Consider the following 19328-nt stretch of genomic DNA (forward strand, 5'->3'; position numbering starts at 1 on the left):
ATGGGAGCAGATGGCTCCTGGAGAAAAGGAGACAAGCTTAGAATGTAAAGAGGAGACATTGTGCACCTTGTGTCGAACTGTGGGAACTGTCCAGGGAGGATTGCCTGCTAACAGAGGCAAACATGTAGATGTCGTAAATATTTCCAGATTTCACAGAAGTGGAAAGATTGGTTACCAGGAAGGGTGTGCGGAATCTGAGAGGAGGAAGGAGTTGTTGATAGACTCTCTACTTTTCAGCCTTGTGGGTACCTTTTATATGTCCCTTTTTAGAGTTTATTTTATTTATTTGAAAGGCAGAGTCTCACACACACAGAGAGGGAGAGAGAGAGGAGGAGGGGGAGGGAGAGGCAGAGGGAGGGAGGGAGAGATAGCAGGGAGCTGGGTTGGAAGCAGAGTGGCCAGAGCTTGAAGTGGTACTGCAATATGGATGCCCGTGTTGCAAATGGCAGCTTAGCCCGCTGTGCCACAACACCAGCTCCAACCTCTTGTGTTTTGAACTATATAGAAGTATTAACAGTTTCCAAACTAAACAAAATTTAAATTAAACTATGAGAATTTGGATTCACAGGCTGAAGATTATTGGTTTTCTAAACATACACAGTCAAAACTGGTAGAGTTGAACCAATAAGGAAAATTTTAGTTTCCAGTTGCCAGGTAGGAATATGAAGTGTGATATTTAGAAAAGACAAGTGACAGAGCCGGCGCTGTGGCATAGCGGGTAAAGCCACTGCCTGCAGTGTCAGCACCACATACGGACGCTGATTTGAGTCCCAGCTGCTCCGCTTCGATCCAGCTGTCTGCTATGGCCTGGGAAAGCAGCAGAAGATGGCCCAATTGCTTGGACCCCTGCACCCATGTGGGAGACCCGGAGGAAGCTCCTGGCTTCGGATCAGTGCAGCTCTGGCCGATGTGGCCAACTGGGGAGTGAACCAGCAGATGGAGGACCTCTCTCTCTCTCTCTCTGCCTCTTGGCCTATCTCTGTGAAACTCTGACTTTCAAATAAATAGATAAATAAATCTTAAATAAAAATTAGAAAAACAAAGGCAAGTGACAGTGAATCTCTGTGTGTTGATGGAGAATCCCAGCTAGCCAATCAGCCTGAAGCAAGTCAGAGCTTGAAGCACTGTGGTCTCAACATGTAGATGAGAAGGTTGTACGATATATAAAGAAGTCAGGATTTACTGAGTCCCCATTCCTGGTCTTTGATTATGTGATCTGATCAGTTAGTCTTTTCTGATAGCTAATTTTCCTCATCTTCATATGTTATAATTGCAGCCTCCTAAGATTATTGGGAGCATCAAATAAGGTAATGCCTGTAAAAATATATTGTGGATTTAACTTAGTACTCTAGTGATGTATCCATTTGTATAATGTATCTATTTGTATAAACAATTTATGCAGGAAATTTCATTTTGCAATTAAGAAAAACAGAGTTCATGGTGTACGTCTGGTGGGGATATTTGCTGAAAGGCAGCAGGTGGAAAGAAGGGCTTTTCTTCTGTTTCTACCCATTATTGACTCCCCAAGTCACCAAATGTACCAAAAAGATTATCCAGTGAGAAATGATACAGTCTTATTAACTTTTCCGTGAGACATGGTCCTTGATGTTTTTGACTATATTTTGTCAGAAAATAGAAAATTGCCTTCCAAGTTAACAGGCTACTCATCATAACATGGACTTCGACATGTTTTGGGAATAACTTTCAACCATCATAGTTTCTGTGAGTATTTTTTTCTTTGAACACATTATTGCAGAGCCTGGGGATCAAGTGGTTAGGTGACGGGACTGTAGAGCCTCTGCGACAGCTATTTTTAGAGGTGTTTTACCCTGAAACTCTTCAACTATGCCCATGCTGGTCTCTTTTTTAATAGGTGTTGAAATACTGCTGTTTTTTTTTTTTTTAATCTGAATCAGATTTATTCCTACATGGTGTTGTCAGGTGGGTTTTTGTTTGATAGTGATGTTCATTTTCCTGAGAACTTGTAGTAAAAAATTACTTGTCTTGGATTTGAATTCCTCACAGCTCTGTTAACTGAACTGTGACTTCTTTATATAGAATACTTCTACCAGTGCATGGCATGGTGCATAGCATCTGTTAGGTGCTTGGTAAATAGTAGATTGATGGTCAGTGGATTTGGAAGCTTCACATGTTGGTAGTTAAAAATGGGAAGAGCAGAAATTGTCTGAAGTTATAAGCCATGATTATTCCTGGGAGAATATAGAATATATGACAGATAGTCTAAGACTGGTGTTTGTGGAACATTGAATTTGCATTTCAGAGGTAGCTTCAACTTGGGTGTTTCCCTTAACCATATTTAGAAAATGCTTAATAAGACACTTTGGGGTGTTTCATTTTATATGTAAACTTCCCAGTCACAATATAATTGATTTAGATGAAAGTAATTCTCTCTCACTCTCTCTTCATCCTGGGGGCTGTGGTTTGGTTAATTAGAAAATAACATTTCCTTTTTATTGGATTTTTAAGAATTTGAATGATGACAGAAAATTTTAAATGGCTTCTTTGTGAAAGAAAACTAAACAGCCCACCGCTGGCAGAGTGGAGTCGAGCAGCCCTGTTCCATCTCTTGCTGACGTCCGTTGGCTTCTGGGCCATCCGTCTTGTCTCCCAGATGGTTATGCTAGGAGAGGCCCAGGAAATGCCTACCAAAGAAAAGGAAGGCCTTCCAGGGCAGGAGAGCGCCTTTTCAGAGTGGCCCCAGGCTCTCTGACCCTCCCCGCTCACGAGAGCAAGAAATCCCCGAGAGACTTGGCCCGTAACCCGTTTCTGTCAGGATTTCTCCTCCTCGGATTGGAGTGCAGGAGCGCAGACTGGTGGAACTGCTAGCCATGCCCAGATAGCCCCATGTTCTGGAGACTGCATGTGAAGGGGTCTGTTAAAGTGACAAAGCCACTGGGGAAAAGCTCAGCACCCTTAGATCATGAATGCGGTAGTTTGGTGTGTCAGGATGGCTTACCAAGCTCTGGCACATGAGGCAGAGTGACCTCTGTAACCTCTATGACCTTATCTGCATTTTTTTTTTTTTGACAGGCAGAGTGGACAGTGAGAGAGAGAGAGACAGAGAGAAAGGTCTTCCTTTGCCGTTGGTTCACCCTCCAATGGCTGCTGCGGCTGGCGCACCGCGCTGATCCGATGGCAGGAGCCAGGTACTTATCCTGGTCTCCCATGGGGTGCAGGGCCCAAGCACTTGGGCCATCCTCCACTGCACTCCCTGGCCATAGCAGAGAGCTGGCCTGGAAGAGGGGCAACCGGGACAGAATCCGGCGCCCCGACTGGGACTAGAACCCGGTGTGCCGGTGCCGCAAGGCGGAGGATTAGCCTAGTGAGCAGCGGCACCAGCCCTGTATTTGTTTTAAGATTTATTTTTGGTGGGGTGGGTGCTGTGGTGAGGTTGGGGGCCAGAACTGGAGATCGATCTTCTATCTACTGGAAGTTGAAGCCAGGAGGCAGGGACTCCATCCAGATCTGCCACGTGGGTGACAGGGGCCGAAGGACGTGGGCCATCTTCTGCTGCTTCTCCCAGGCCACTAGCAGTGAGCTGGATCGGAAGCGGAGCAGCTGGGACTCCAGCTCAAAGCAGCACTCACATGGGATGCTGGCATTGCAGGCGGTGGCTTACCCCACTGTGCCACAATACAGCCCCATGACTTTATCTTTAAAATGATGTTCATGATCATACTGATCTCAGGTGATTGCCATGAAAATGCAGCAAGGCAGAGTGCATTGCTGAGGTTTCTTCCCTAGAAGCCCCAGAACATAGGTCTGAGTGGCCTGTGCAGCAAAGGATTTGAAATGGCTCAATGAAGTTCCAGCCTCCCAGGAAGGGCTGAAGAACTGGGCACAGAGGTTGTGCGGCTCTGAATGAAGCTCAAAACCATGCTGGAGAGCTTGTCCAGGGAGGGCTGCTGTGTCATTGCTGAACATAGGACACCACAGCTGGCATCGCCTGCACAGGGGCTGTCACTAGCACTGTTGGCACTGGTACATGGATGTTGACTGTTACTGTCTGCTTCTTGAAGTAGTTCCCTGCTGCCTGTGTGCTTTGTATCACTTGTTCCTGGTTCAGAATCTCAGGCAAGTGATTCTGGGTCATTGAGCCATGTCTTGCACAGGGACTTGTGATAGTAAGTTTATGGTATTAGCAGCTTTTATGACAGGATTCAGGCTCTGCCCACCATGGAGACAGAAATCTGTGAATTCCCAGAGCAAAAGAGAGGACTTCAGAGGTGGGCAACCCAAAAGGTGGTAAATTACCCCTACTTATAAATTGTTTCCTGTTATGCCTGACATATGACAGGTGCCTAATAAATCTTGGCTTTGATAACTTATATTTGACAGTCCTATTTTTAAAAATATTTGTTTTCAGCATTTTAGGCTTTTAAAAATGAATTTTTGAGGCCGCCATTGAGGCATTCCATTTCCGATCCAACGCCTTGTTAAAGTGCCTGGGAAAACAGTGAAAAGGATGATCTAAGTTCTTAGGCCCTTGCTACACATGTGGGTGACCTGGATGAAGCTCTTGGCTCCTGGTTTTGGCCTGGCCCAGCCCTGACTGTTGTACCCATTTGGGGTATGAATCAGTGGATGGAAGATTCTCTTTCTTTCTCTCTCTAATTCTGCCTTTCGAAGAAATAAATGTTAAAAAAATAAATTTTCATTTTTTTATTTGAAAGAGAAAGAAAAGAGAGAAAGATCTTCCCTCTGCTGGTTCACTCGCCAAATGCCTGCAGTTGCTGGGGCAGGATCAGGTTGAAGTCAGCAGCCTAGAACTCAATCCATATCTCCCACATGGGAGGCAGGAATCCAAACACTTGGGCCATCTTCCACTGCCTTTCAGGCAGATTAGTAGAGAGCTGGGTTGGAAGCAGAATAACTGGGACTCGAATTGGCACTCTAATTTGTGTGCGTGTGTGTGTGTAATTTTTATTTTCTAATTTGGCAATTACCGATGGATCAAAACAATGAAATACTTCAAAGAGTTCATGAAAAATGGAATTAAGAGGTAAGTTTGCTTTGGTGCACATTGTTTTGAATTATAAGCATAGTTTTTAAGCAGTGTGGATTTTCCATGAACTTTTTGAAGATTACTTTATGCATGAATTTCAACATCTTTTGGCACTGAAATAAACTTATCTTTTAGTTACACTTTCCCCAAACTTTTTGAAGTTCACTTCTGCCTGAACAAAAGCTCTTTGAGGACCTCAGTAATTTTTTAAAAAAGATTTATTTATTTATTTGAAAGGCAGAGTTACAGATAGGGCAAGAGGGAGAGGGTGAGAGGGAGAGAGGGAGAGGGCGAGAGGGAGAGAGATCCTCCATCTGCTGGTTAATCCCCCAAATGGCCTCAATAACTGGGGCTGGACCAGGCTGAAGCCAGGAGCAAGGAGCTTCTTCCAGGTCTCCAAGGTGGGTGCAGGGGCCCAAGCACTTGGACCATCCGCTGCTGCTTTCCCAGGCCCATTAGCAGGGATTTGGATCAGAAGTGGAGACTCAAACCGAGGCAGTGGCTTAACCTGCTGTGCCACAGCGCTGGCCTTGTTAATTTTTTAGGCTGCAAAGGAATCTTGAGATCAAAAAGTTCAATGTCTGACATCTGCTATGTCAGGGAAAAAGCACTATGTTTTCTTTAAAAGAAAACTATTTGATTAATTTATTGGAATTCTTTGAATAAACTTCTGCTTATTTAACTATGTGGACCCATAACAACTTTTAAAAATCCTTCAAGTTTAGCATAACCAAAATAACTGAGTTGTTAGTGATGCAGAAGCTACCTGCAAGTATGCAACTAAGAAACGGGATAATTGTAGATAAAAGATTATAGTCTGTTAGTCTGATTCATATGTTACAAGATGACTTAGAAGACGTGGTCAGTGGAAAGATCAATGGAGCAGGACTGAGAACTCTTGTTTTGTGTTCTGGCCCTGATTCCTTGATGCAGTAAATGTGTCTTTGAGGGTCACTGTGTTGAACTTGCATTTTTTCAAATGAAGAGTGGAAATAAATAATTCCTGCCCTATTTTCCTTATGCTGACTCAATAATTACCTATGGTTTATTAGGCTCTATTCTAAATCATCACAAATACAGTGATAAAATCACAAGGTCTTGACCTCAAGGGGATAACAGTTTAATGAGCAAGGCAGGGATAAACAAATAAATATATAAATAATTGTAATTACCACTATGAAGGAATCAAATGGGAAATGTTCTCAGGTAATGATTAGTAATCTAGAGAGTGATTTCAATTTGGTGTTATTAAAATGCCTCAGTTCTTACTGATTACTTGTTCAAAGGCAGTTAGTTTCTTTTTTGGTTAGCTTTTTTATTTGAACAAAAATATATAGTATTGCATAACTAAGTATGTATGAGATTATTCTACTAATCATATCTGTATTTATTCCAGTGCTCTTCTTTTTAATGAAGTTAAATATATTACCACCCCGGAAGACCTTCAGAGTGCAGAAAATGCTCTAAAAGGGAAAGCAAACATTGTCTTCTCATATGTCAGAGCCATTGGAACACCGGGTATTGATTAACTTTTGCTTTCATCTTTGTGGGTCCCTGTACTTGTAGGAGAATATTAAAATACTGAACATAGTAAGTTTTCTAACCACAATATGAACATTTAAATTTTTTAAAAGATTTTATTTATTTGACAGGTAGAGCTACAGACAATGAGAGGGAAAGACAGAGAGAAAGGTCTTCCATCCACTGGTTTACTCCCTAGGTGGCTGCAATGGCCAGAGCAGTGCTGATTCAAAGCTTGGAGCCAGTAGCTTCTTCCAGGTCTCCCTCGTGGGTGCAGGGGCCCAAGTACTTGGGCCATCTTCTGTTGCTTTTCCAGGCCATAACAGAGAGCTGGATCAGAAGAGGAGAAGCCAGGGCTAGAACCGGCACCCATTTGGGATGCTGGCAGCACAGGTGGAGGATTAACCCACTTCACTACAGTGCTGGCCCCAATATTTAAATTTAAAGCATCTTTACAAATATATTGTCTTTCTTTAAATGGGCAGGGCAGGTTGCTAATAGGAGAGGTAGAAGAGAATGTGCACACTATTTTTGGTAAGTGGGTAGATACAGTGCTGGGAGCAGCAGAGGGTTTTTTTTTTAAAGATTGATTTATTTATTTGAAAGTCAGAGTTACACAGAGAGAGGCGAGGCAGAGAGAGAGAGAGAGAGAGAGAGAGAGAGAGAGAGATCGTCCCTCCATTGGTTCACTCTCCAATTGGCCACAACGGCCAGCTGGAGCTGTGCTGAACCAAAACCAGGAGCCAAGAGCTTCTTCCAGGTCTCCCATACGCACATGCATGGGCCCAAGAAATTGGGCCATCTCCTACTGCTTTTCCAGGCTATAGCAGAGAGCTGGATTGGAAATGGAGCAGCTGGGTCTCGAACCAGTGCCTATATGGGGTGCTGGCGCTTCAGGCCATGGCATTAACCCACTGCGCCACAGTGCCAGCCCTGCATTTTTGGTTTTTAAAATTAGTTCTTAATATCAGAGGGAGGGGAATAAGTTGGTGGTGTAGGGAGGGAGCTTGCTGCTGCAGTCTAAGAAGATAATTTAGAAAAAGTGGAGAGTGCTGTCTCAGGGAAGAGTTAGGGAGAAAATAGCAGAGGAAGCTCTAGGCAAGTTGTAGGGACACAGTGGTCTACATGGAGGGCATAGATGCACACAACTCTGGACTCCAGTAGCTGAGAACCTCTGTGATAGCATTGGAGAGTGAGGTGAGACAAGACTGCAGCAGCCCAAGCCACTGGCGAAGAAGCTGCAGGAAAAGCCTAGAGGGAATCCAGCTTGGAGCCCCAAGGGAGATAGTATATCTGCCAAACTAGAGGAGAAAAAACGGGGGCGGGGGGCGGTATGTTTACTCTCTTCCCGATCACCCTGTAACTGCATCATGTAACAAGCTGATAGAGAGCAGACTTCATTTTGGACATATGTGAGACCTGTGCCAGCTCATGTCTGTGCCCAGCATCCAGCCAAGTGAAGACTGCTGAGTCTGGTGGGGAGAATAGATAGGGGACTGGGTGCTCATGACTGTGAGAGGCTTGTGGGCCAGGACTGTGAACATGCTGAGGCTGTGTGGGAGGACTCAGTCACTGTGGGAGGCTCCACATGATCAGGGCTTCCTGGTTACCTGGTGAAGAACATTGCTGTGGAATCTGAGCTTACACTGAGGACTGCACAGATCCTTTGTGCGGTCCTTGTGACAGAACAGACAAATAATATACCCACTAGGCTAATGCCCAAGCACTGGTCTCCTGTAAGGAGAGGAGCTCAGCTGAGTCTACAACAAAAGACAAGAACAAACCTGCATTCTGATTAAAGAAAAAAAAAAGATTTACCACACCAAACCTGGGTGTGTCACTTCAGACACACCCTTCACCCTGGAGCACTGGGCATAGCTCCTTGGCCACATGCAGCACATGCCTCTAGGTAGTCACTGAAAGCAGACATTCCGCTAATCCAAACAGACTTAGTCAAAAGATGAAAGCTGCCACAGCGAAAAAACCAAGAAACTAATGAATATCTCCACAAATGCCAAACAGCAAACACCAATTCAAGAAACAAGAATAAGGAAGACAAAATGATGCCCCCAAAAGAATACAACACTTCAGTACTAGATTGTGAAGATGGTGAGATTGAAAAAATGCCAGAAATGGATTAAAAAAATTGGTCATAGGATTGCTTAGATGTAATCTGAAGTAAATGCATGGACTAATGAAATCCATACATGACATGAAAGAAAATTTCTTTCAGGAAATTGAGATCTTAAAGAGAAATCAAAATGAAATCTCAGAAATGAAGAATTCAATAGAACAAATAAAAAATACAGGGGAAAGCCTTAACAACATCGATGAAACAAAAGAATATCAGACTTAGAAGACAAAGTACAGGAAATTATATAGTCAGACAAAACACAAGAAGAAGAAATCGGAAAACTAAAAAACACTGTTGAGAATTTACAGGATATTATCAAATGACCCAACATACGGGCTCTAGGAGTTTCTGAAGGTGTAGAAACAGGGAAAAGATTAGAAGGAATTAGACGGCCGGCGCCGCGGCTCACTAGGCTAATCCTCCGCCTAGCGGCGCCGGCACACCGGGTTCTAGTCCCGGTCGGGGCGCCGGATTCTGTCCCGGTTGCCCCTCTTCCAGGCCAGCCCTCTGCTGTGGCCAGGGAGTGCAGTGGAGGATGGCCCAGGTGCTTGGGCCCTGCACCCCATGGGAGACCAGGAAAAGCACCTGGCTCCTGGCTCCTGCCATCGGATCAGCGCGGTGCGCCGGCCGCAGCGCGCTGGCCGCGGCGGCCATTGGAGGGTGAACCAACGGCAAAGGAAGACCTTTCTCTCTGTCTCTCTCTCTCACTGTCCACTCTGCCTGTCAAAAAAATAAAAAAAAAAAAAAAAGAAGGAATTAGAAATAACAACAGAAAATTTCCCTAATTTGGAGAAAGGGACATCCAAGTACAGGAAGCACATAGAACTCCTAATAGATGTGACCAGAAAAGATCTTCACCACAACACATTGTAGTCAAATTCTCCACAGAAAAACAAAAGATTCCAAAATGTGCATGAGAGAAATGGCAGATTATTTTCAGAGGATCTCCAATTAACTCACAGTGGACTTCTCATCAGAAACCCTACAGGCTAGAAGAGAATGATGAGATATATTCCAAGCCTTAAGAGAAAAGAACTTTCAACCCAGAATACTGTACCCTACAAAGCTCTTGTGAATGAATGAAGGTGAAATAAATACCTTCCATGACAAACAGAAGCTGAAATTTGTCACTACACATCCAGCCATGCAGAAGATGCTTAAGGATGTGTTGCACACAGAAACAGAAACATGGTCATCAATATGAAAGAAGGTATAGGAAGGAAATCTTAGTAAAAGTACAACAGAAATCCAAAGTAATAAATGGGAATATTTATGGAAAAAGGCAGGGCAAAATCATTATTTATCAGTATCAGTAGTCACCTTGAATGTAAATGGCCTCAACTCTCCAGTTAAAAGATACAGACTGGCTGAATGAATTGAAAAACAAAACCCATCTATTTGCTGCCTACAACAAATACATCTCCCAACAATGATGCAATCAGACTGAAAGTGAAAGGATGAAAAAAGATGTTCCATGCCAACAGAAACCAAATAACTGCTGTAGGTATCCTAATATCAGACAAAATAGACTTTAACACAAACTGTTAATAGACAAAGAAGGACACTATGTAATGATTAGAGGATCAATTCATCAGGAAGATGTGACTATTATAAACATATATGCATCTAATTACAGGGCACCAGGCTATTTAAAAGAAATGTTAAGGGATCTAAAGGGAGATACAGACTTATATACAATAGTATTGGGAGTATTCAGTGCCCCACTTTCAACAAAGGACAGATCAACCAGACAGAAAATCAGCAAGGAAACAGCAGAGTTAATTGACACTATAGACCAAATGGACATAACAGATATCTACAGCACTTTTCATCCTACAGTTGCAAAATATATATCTTCTCAACAGTGCATGGAACTTTGTCTTGGATTGACCACATGCTAAGCCATAAAGCAAGTCTCAGCAAATTCAAAAACGTCAAAATCATACCATGCATCTTCTTGGATCATGATGGAATGAAGCTGGAAATCAACTTGGGAATCTCTAGAATATATGCAAACACATGGAGACTGAACAACATGCTCTGGAATGAACAGTGGGTCATAGAAGAAATAAAGAGAAATCGAAAATTTCTGGAAACAAAGACAACAATACAGCCTATCAAAGCTTATGGGATACAGCAAAAGCAGTGTTACAAGGAGAGTTTATAGCAATTGGTGCTTAGATCAAGAAATTGGAAAGACACCAAATAAAGGAGCTATCAATGCATCTCAAGAATCTAGAAAAACAACAGCAAACCAAATCCAAAACTAGGAGAAAAGAAATAATTAAAATTGGAGAACAAATCAAAATTGAATGAAAAAACAATACAAAGATCTGTAAAATCAAGAGCTGGTTTTTTGAAAAAACAAACAAAATCGACATACCATTGGCCCAAGCAACCAAAAAAAAAAGACACAATAAAATAAAATGAAAGATGAAAAAGAAATGTAACAACAGACACCACAGAAATATAAATAATCAGAAATTACTACAAAGAGCTGGATGCCAAAAAACAAAAACCTAGAAGAAATGGATAGATTCCTGGACACAAACAACCTACCTAAACTGAACCATGAAGACACAGAAAACCTAAGCAGACTCATTACCAAGACGGAAAAGGAAACAGGAATAGAGACCTTCCTAACAAGGAAAAGCCCAGGACTGGATGGCTTCACTGCTGAATTCTACCGAACATTTAAAGTAGAACTAACTACAGTTCTTCGCAAGTTAGTCAAAACAATTGAAAGGGAGGGAATCCTCCCAATTTTTTTCTATGAAGCCAGCATCAACTTAATTTCTTTTTTTTTTTTTTTTGACAGGCAGAGTGGACAGTGAGAGAGAGAGACAGAGAGAAAGGTCTTCCTTTGCCGTTGGTTCACCCTCCAATGGCCACTGTGGCCAGCGCGCTGCGGCCGGCGCACCGCGCTGATCCGATGGCAGGAGCCAGGAGCCAGGAGCTTTTCCTGGTCTCCCATGGGGTGCAGGGCCCAAGAACTTGGGCCATCCTCCACTGCACTCCCTGGCCACAGCAGAGAGCTGGCCTGGAAGAGGGGCAACCGGGACAGAATCCGGCGCCCCAACCGGGACTAGAACCTGGTGTGCCGGCACCGCTAGGCGGAGGATTAGCCTAGTGAGCCGTGGCGCTGGCCCAATTTCTAAACCCAAAAAAGACACACAGAGAAAGAGAACTAAAGAGTAATTTCCCTGATGAACATAGATGCAAAAATCCCCCCCAAAATTCTAACCATCAGATCCAGTAACACATCAGAAAGATGATTCACGTGGACCAACTGGGATTTATCCCTGGTATGCAGGGATGGTTACATTCACAAATCAATCTGATACATCACATTAACAACCTACTAAACAAAAGCCATATGGTTATTTTCATGATGAAAATTCTAGCAAATTGGGTATAAAAGGAATATCCCTCAACACAATCATGGCAATTTATGACAAACCCACGGCAGCATCCTATTGAATGGAGAAAAGTTGGAAGCATTCCCACTGAGATCCAGAACCAGCAAGGATGCCTATTCACACCATTGCTATTCAATATAGTACTGGAAGTTTTAGCCAGAGCCTATTAGGCAAGAAAAAGAAATCAAAGAGATACAAATTGGGAAAGAGGAAGTCAAACTATCCCTATTTGCAGATTATATGATTCTATATACAGGGGATCCAAAAGACTGTTCCAAGAGACTTATTGGAACCCACAGAAGAGTTTGGTAAAGTATCAAGATTTAAAACCAACACAGAAAAATAAACAGCCTTTGTATACACAGTGCCACGACTGAGAACTTTTTAAGATTTTATTTTTTTATTTGACAGGTAGAGTTAGAGAGAGAGAGAGAAAGAAAGGTCTTCCTTCCATTGGTTCACTCCCCAAGTGGCTGCAATGGCCGGAGCTGTGCCGATCTGAAGCCAGGAGCTAGGTGCTTCCTCCTGGTCTCCCGTGCAGGTGCAGGGGCCCAAGCACCTGGGCTGTCCTCCACTGCCCTCCCGGGCAGAGAGCTGGACTGGAAGAGGAGCAACTGGGACTAGAACGAGCACCCATATGGGGTGCTGGTCCACAGGCAGAGGATTAACCTAGTGCACCATGGCACCGGCCCCATGGCTGAGAACTTTTAAGATCATTCCAATTCATAATAGCTGCAAAAAAATCAACTACCTTAGAATAAATTTAAGCAATGATGTCAAAGATCTCTACAATAGGAATTATAAAATATTAAAGAAATAGGAAAAGATACAAAAAATGGAAAATCTTCCATTTTCATGGATTGGAAGAATCAATATTATCAAGATATCCATTCCCCTAAAATCATTTTACAGATTCAATGCAATACCAATCAAAATACCAAAAATACCAAAGACATTTTTCCCAGATCTAGAAAAAAATGATGCTGAAATTCATATGGAGGCACAGGAGACCTCGAATAGCTAAAGCAATCTTATACAACAAAAACAAGGCTGGAGGCATCACAATAGCAGATTTCAAGACATACTACAAGGCAATTATAATAAAAAAAAGCCTGGTATTCATACAAAAAGAGATGGATAGACTAAGGCAACAGAATAGAAATGCCATAAATCAATCCAAGCATCTACAAGCAACTTATATTTGACCAAGGAGCTAAAACCAATCCCTGGAGCAAGGGCAGTCTCTTCAACAAGTGGTGCTGGGAAAACTGGATTTCCACATGCAGAAGTATGATGCAGGACTCCTGCCTTATACCTTACACACAAATCCATTCGAAATGGATTAAAGATCTAATTCCATGACCTGATACCATCACATTATTAGGGAACATTGGGGAAATCCTGCAAGATATTGGCACAGGGCCAGTGCCGCGGCTCACTAGGCTAATCCTCTGCCTTGCGGCGCTGGCACACCGGGTTCTAGTCCCAGTCGGGGCGCCGGATTCTGTCCTGGTTGCCCTTCTTCCAGGCCAGCTCTCTGCTGTGGCCAGGGAGTGCAGTGGAGGATGGCCCAAGTCCTTGGGCCCTACACCACATGGGAGACCGGGATAAGTACCTGGCTCCTGCCATCGGATCAGCACGGTGCGCCGGCTGCAGCGTGCTGGCCATGGTGGCCATTGGAGGGTGAACCAACGGCAAAGGAAGACCTTTCTCTCTGTCTCTCTCACTGTCCACTCTGCCTGTCAAAAAAAAAAAAAAAAGATATTGGCACAGGCAACTATTTCTTAGAAAAGACCCAGAGGCACAGGCAATCAAAGCCAAAATTAACAACTGGGATTGCATCAAATTGAGAAGCTTCTATGCTGCAAAAGGAACAGTAAAGTGAAGAGGTAACTGATAGAATGGGAGAAATTACCTACAGAATATGCAACTGATAAAGGATTAATAACCAGAATATATAAAGAGATCAAACTCCACAGCAACTAAACATACCAACCAGTTAAGAAATGGACAAAGGACGTAAACAGATGCTTTTCAAAAGAGGAAATCCAAATGGCCCACAGAACATGAAAAAATGTTCAGGATCACTAGGCATCAGAGAAATGTAAATCAAAACCACCATGAGGTTTCACCTCACCCCAGTCAGAATGGCTTTCATCCAGAAATCAATAAACAAATGCTGGTGAGGATGTGGGGGAAAAGGTACCCTAATCTGTTGGTGAGGATGTAAATTGGTAAAACCACTATGGAAGACAGTTTGGAGATACCTCAGAAATCTGAATAAAGACCTGCCATATGACCCAGCCATCTAACTCCTTACCCAAGAGCAGTAAAATCAGTAAAATCAGCAAATTAACGTTATCCCCCATGTTTATTGCAGCTCAGTTCACAATAGCTAAGACATGGAATCAACCTAAATGCCCGTCAACTAAAGACTGGGTAAAGAAATTATGGAATAGACCTTTCTGTCTGTCTCTCATGGTCTATCTCTATCTGTCAAAAAAAAAAAATGAATCTTAATGTAGAATGGGACTGGGAATGGGAGAGGGAGGAGGAGGTGGGGTGGGAGTGAAAGTGTGAGGGCGGGTGTGTTGGGAAGAAGCGCTATATTCCTAAACTTGTACTTAGGAAATTTGTACTCATTAAATAAATGGTTTCTTTGGGGAAAAAATTTAGTTCTCATTGAAGGATGAAGTCACCAGCTAGTTTGAGAAGAAAAAATGAGATAGGAGATAGTTGTTTGGTAGATGTGGAAATAAAGAATGGTTGCTAAGCAGAATAGTTCATAACAGTGAACATTTCCAAAGGTGATGCTTTTTCTTTTTCTTTTTCTTTTTTTCACTCTAGCCACATTTACTTTGGTGGGTGTGGGTACAAAATGGCAGAGTAGTTGACTTGAGTTATGTTTTAGCCCAGTGAACAGGGCAAAAATTATAAAACTCGAGCTTGGAATTGAAGCTTGATTAGGAGGGAAGAGAGGACCAGAGTGGGAGAAAGCACAGTGAAAAGTGGAAGGATCTCTGGGTTTTTGGTCCTGGTGCTTTAGAGGTATGTACTAGACACAGTGATGTGGAGATGAGTGTGAGTGAGTGGATGCCACATACGACAATGATGGAGAGGTTTCCAGGAATTGGTAGTTAGAAGGCCTGGGATGAGACCATGTTCATGAGACTTAGGTGGTTTGAAGAGAGATCCCCGGAGCAGAGAAGGCCAAGGATTAAGAGGCTAGGGTTTTGAAGGAATCATCTGTGTAAATAATGAAATCACCAAGGATTATGTTAGGAGGTACTGTTGGCGAGAGTGACAGCATGATTGGAGGTGAGTTCTTTGTGGAATGAGCTGGAGTGCTCCTGGTTGGGGCATATATGAGTGGATCTGATATGTGATTTCCATCCTGGGAGATGCAGGAGGGGAAGGGAAGATAAGTTCTGGAAGTGTGATGAGGGGGGAAAGGGAAAATCAGCTACAAAAAGGAGGGACTCATTGAAGAAATACTTCAAGAAGATTTCGTGAAACTAAAGTTTGTAAACTCCCCCAGCAGAAAAGGCCCGTTGAGCCCCAGTGTAGTGGGTGACGACAGTGTAGTGGATTCTATAACAAGGCATTTCTGTTTTGAAATTACAGAGTATCTGAAAAAAAAATACTATTTTAAAATCTTCCACACAGAAAAAAAAGTTTGCAATGGAAGGATCCATAATCAGAACAGCAGGCAGGTATTGGCCTAGAGGGTGACTCTGATTAGGATGCCCGTGTCTCACATCAGAGCAACTGGATTCTATCTCCGACATTATTTCCTGATTCCAGCTAAGGTGATGGCTCAAGTAATTGGGTTCCTGCCAACCATATGGAATACCGTGGTAGAGTTTCTGGCTCCTGGCTCTGAAGGTGCCCAGCTCTAGATGTTGTAGGCATTTGGGGAATGAACACGTGGATAGGAGCTTTTTCCCTCTCTCTGTGTCTGTCTCAATCTTTCAAAAAAAAAAAAAAAAGAATTCTTAAAAAAATGGGGCTGGCACTGTGCGTAACTTGTCAAGCTACCACCTGCAATGCCAGCATCCCATATGAGCGCCAGTTCAAGTCTCAGCTGCTCCACTTCTAATCTAGCTTCTTGCTAATGCACCTGGGGAAACAATGGAAGATGGCCCAACTACTTGGGCCTCTGTGCCCATGTAGGGGACCCAGATGAATTTCTGGATCCTGGATTCAGCCTGGCCCAACCCCAGGAAACAAGAATGTCTTTGTGTACTTGGAGGTATCCGAAAGAAAGAGTGAAACAGTTGAAAGTAGTTTTCCCTTGGGAATTGGAAATGGAACAGGGGTTAGGGGAATGGCTGTTTTCTTAATGTACTTAATAGAACTATTTGTTTAGTAAGTTTGATCAAAAATAATCCAGAAACAGTATACACAGACATGTACATATGTCAGTGTATGGCAGAGTCATAGTCTCTTTCCTACTACTAGGAAGAAACTGCCACAGATTTGTTGTATGCTACATTCTCATGTGTAACTTATTTTCTCAATTCCTTTACCTTGAATAGACTTTTTAAAATACAACTTCTTTAGCTGCTTGCACTTTCCCAGCTGGGATCCCTGCAAAGGATTTTTGTTTAAATATAGCAGAACATAAACAATGTCTATTCAGAAGAGAAGTTTACGTAGTCATACAAACTAACTCCTCCTCTCTCCCCACTCCCTCATCTCTTCTCCAGAGCACAGAGCAGTGATGGAAGCTGCTTTTGTGTATGGGACCACATGCCAGTTTGTCTTAACCACAGAAATTGCCCTTTTGGAAAGTATTGGGTATGTATAAGAAGCATTTGCCACCAGTTTTAAGCTTTTTGTTCACTTATTTTGTATTCCTTCGTCTACATTTCCATTATATTCTGACAGCATAGGCTTATCTGAAGGAGTTACGGGTGGATGTGAACCTGTGAAAGAAACCTGGCAGGCCCTTCGTTATCATCCTCTGCCCTACCATAGTCTGAAAACATAGAGAAGCGATGCTAGACTAAGATGAAAGGAGACAGTGCGGCTGACTGCAGGACGTGTTCCACAATGCCAAGTGAGATGTTCTGGGGACAGGTATCCCACGTGATCAGATGTGGGTGAAATCACAGCTCCCCAGATTCTCTGAGAGTTACCAAGTTACTTGGCCATAGTAATCCAAAAGGTACTGAGGTATGAGTATTGAACACAATATTTCAGTTTTTATTTTTGTCTGGTTTCTAAATTACCATTCTAAGTAGAGGCCTACTTTTCACTGATTGGGCAATTTAGGATTCAAATTTTCCTTTCTTTAGTACTTAACAACACAAGGAATAATCGGTGCATTTTAAAAGACTAGAGTTTGACTTTAAATGGTCTTCTGGAAAATTAATCCAAGGCAAAATGGTGATTTTATGACTTTTAAATGCCAGACAAGAGCTTTCAGTGAGCCGTCCTGCTGACTTCTCAGAAAAGTGTAACTATTACAGATACTATGTGATGGTTTAAAGGTCTGACGTGTTAAAGCTCTGCAAATTTAGCGACTAGTACTTAGAAAACTAATGAGGTGAAGTGAGTTTTGAAGGGAGGGGACTAGGCAGAGAAGAAAGTTCGTACGCAGGAAGGTACGTTTTTATTGCTCTGCATGACATTAACCAGCTGTTCTTTTTCCATTAGTCTCTCCTTCCTGAATTTTCATTCTGCTGGTTGTCTGATTAATGAGTTAAATAAAACTAATGCATGCTTACTATTTGTAAGAGAATTATGCTGGTCGTATGGTAAAGCTCACCCTGAATAGTCATTGCGTCAGAAGATAAAAGAAGCAGTTGTTTAGCTGGCTCCTTTGCTACTCCCATTGTAGACTACCAATTTCCCATCCTGGACATGGGGAAACCTCATTGTTCCCATCCAGTGGTGACTCCGTGCTAGCTCCACAGCTTCTCTGAAAATCAGTTGTTTGTGTTTTGTGTTACCAGCTTCTGTATTTTTCAGGTGATGAGTAATTGTAAATAATGGTGACATGCTTAAAATGCAAGGAAGTGATTAAATACTGGCAAGGTATAGTTTCTATTACTTGCCTTACAAATCCTATTCAGTAAGATATAATGTATATACCTATATATACACATATTCTGGTATTTATATATTCTAACATATGTAAATATATATGTTCTGATACAGACTAAACTACAGTATTATTTTGGAAATTTTTTTTTGCTTTTCCCTTAAAATGTAAATTAAAAATATGCACTTACCACATTTTTAAACTTGCTTTTGAGTATTTATTGGAGTTTTTTTAAGATTTATTTATTTATTTGAAAGGCAGAGTTATGGAGAGACAGAATCAGAGGTAGAGAGAGAGTGAGAGAGGTCTTCTATCTGCTGGTTCACTCCCCCAAATGGCTAGAGGGCTTGATCTGGGCTGATCTAAAGCCAGGAGCCTAGAGCTTCTTCCAGGGCTCCCACATGGGTACAGGGGCTCAAGGACTTGGGTTACCTTCTTCTGCTTTCTCAGGCCATAGCAGAGAGCTGGATCAGAAGTGGAGCAGCCAGGACTTGAACCTGTGCCCATAAGGGATGCCAGCACCGCAAAACAGTGGCTTTACCTGTACACCACAGCAGTAGCCCCTGGAGATTTTATTAATTATTGTTGATTCCTGGATAATAAGATGGGCAGGAATCATACTGGAGCAGATATGATAGGGAGGGGCTGTGACTCTGAAGGTAGCATTCCATGGAGACACCAGTGCTTTCTCCTGCCTCCCTGTCTTCCCTTCTTAAACCATGTGTTTATGCCCGTGCCTCACACATATCACAGTCAGTTAAGTCAGAGGGAGTACTGGACGGTGACTTACCTGAGCAAAGAGATCACCCTGTCTCTTAGGAACTTGGAATTGGATGTGGAGAATGGGATGATACTGTTGATCCAGTTATTTGAATGGCCCTTGTATACCCTTCTAAACTTCTGATAAGTTTCTCCCATCTTTTTTTGGGTTTCTGCTCCCTGCAAGGGTATGGCCCCTGAATAAATTACTTTCCAACATTGTTTTCTTAGTGTAAAGGTTTTGATGTGAAGTCCAGCTGTAACCAGGACTTCCTGTGCTCCACACTGTCCTTGCAGTGCTTCGTGAGTGTTCAGGGTCCCCTCAAAGAGTTGGACGTGCCCTTTGTGCTTAGCTGTATTGTTCCTTTAGTTTGACTTCTGTCCTGGCTTCCTGTTCACCCTGTTGGTGTAAGCTCTGTG

General features: G+C 42.7%; 1 protein-coding gene across 6 annotated transcripts in view; it reads left to right on the top strand.

Annotated features, from left to right (window-relative positions):
- The window catches only part of TXNDC16 (thioredoxin domain containing 16), a 109903-nt gene that overhangs the window by 29002 nt on the left and 61573 nt on the right, over nucleotides 1-19328 (top strand). For 5 of the 6 annotated variants that reach the window (XM_070053661.1, XM_070053663.1, XM_008269654.4 and 2 more), the window contains exons 6-7: nucleotides 6423-6544; nucleotides 16810-16900. In XM_070053661.1, the coding sequence (XP_069909762.1) occupies nucleotides 6423-6544; nucleotides 16810-16900 (213 nt within the window). Of the gene's footprint in view, nucleotides 1-1305; nucleotides 5024-6422; nucleotides 6545-16809; nucleotides 16901-19328 lie in introns of those variants that run through there. The other variant, XM_070053662.1, reaches the window with a different exon arrangement.

Source organism: Oryctolagus cuniculus, chromosome 12, assembly GCF_964237555.1.
Source record: "Oryctolagus cuniculus chromosome 12, mOryCun1.1, whole genome shotgun sequence".
NCBI classification, from domain to species: Eukaryota; Metazoa; Chordata; class Mammalia; order Lagomorpha; family Leporidae; genus Oryctolagus; species Oryctolagus cuniculus.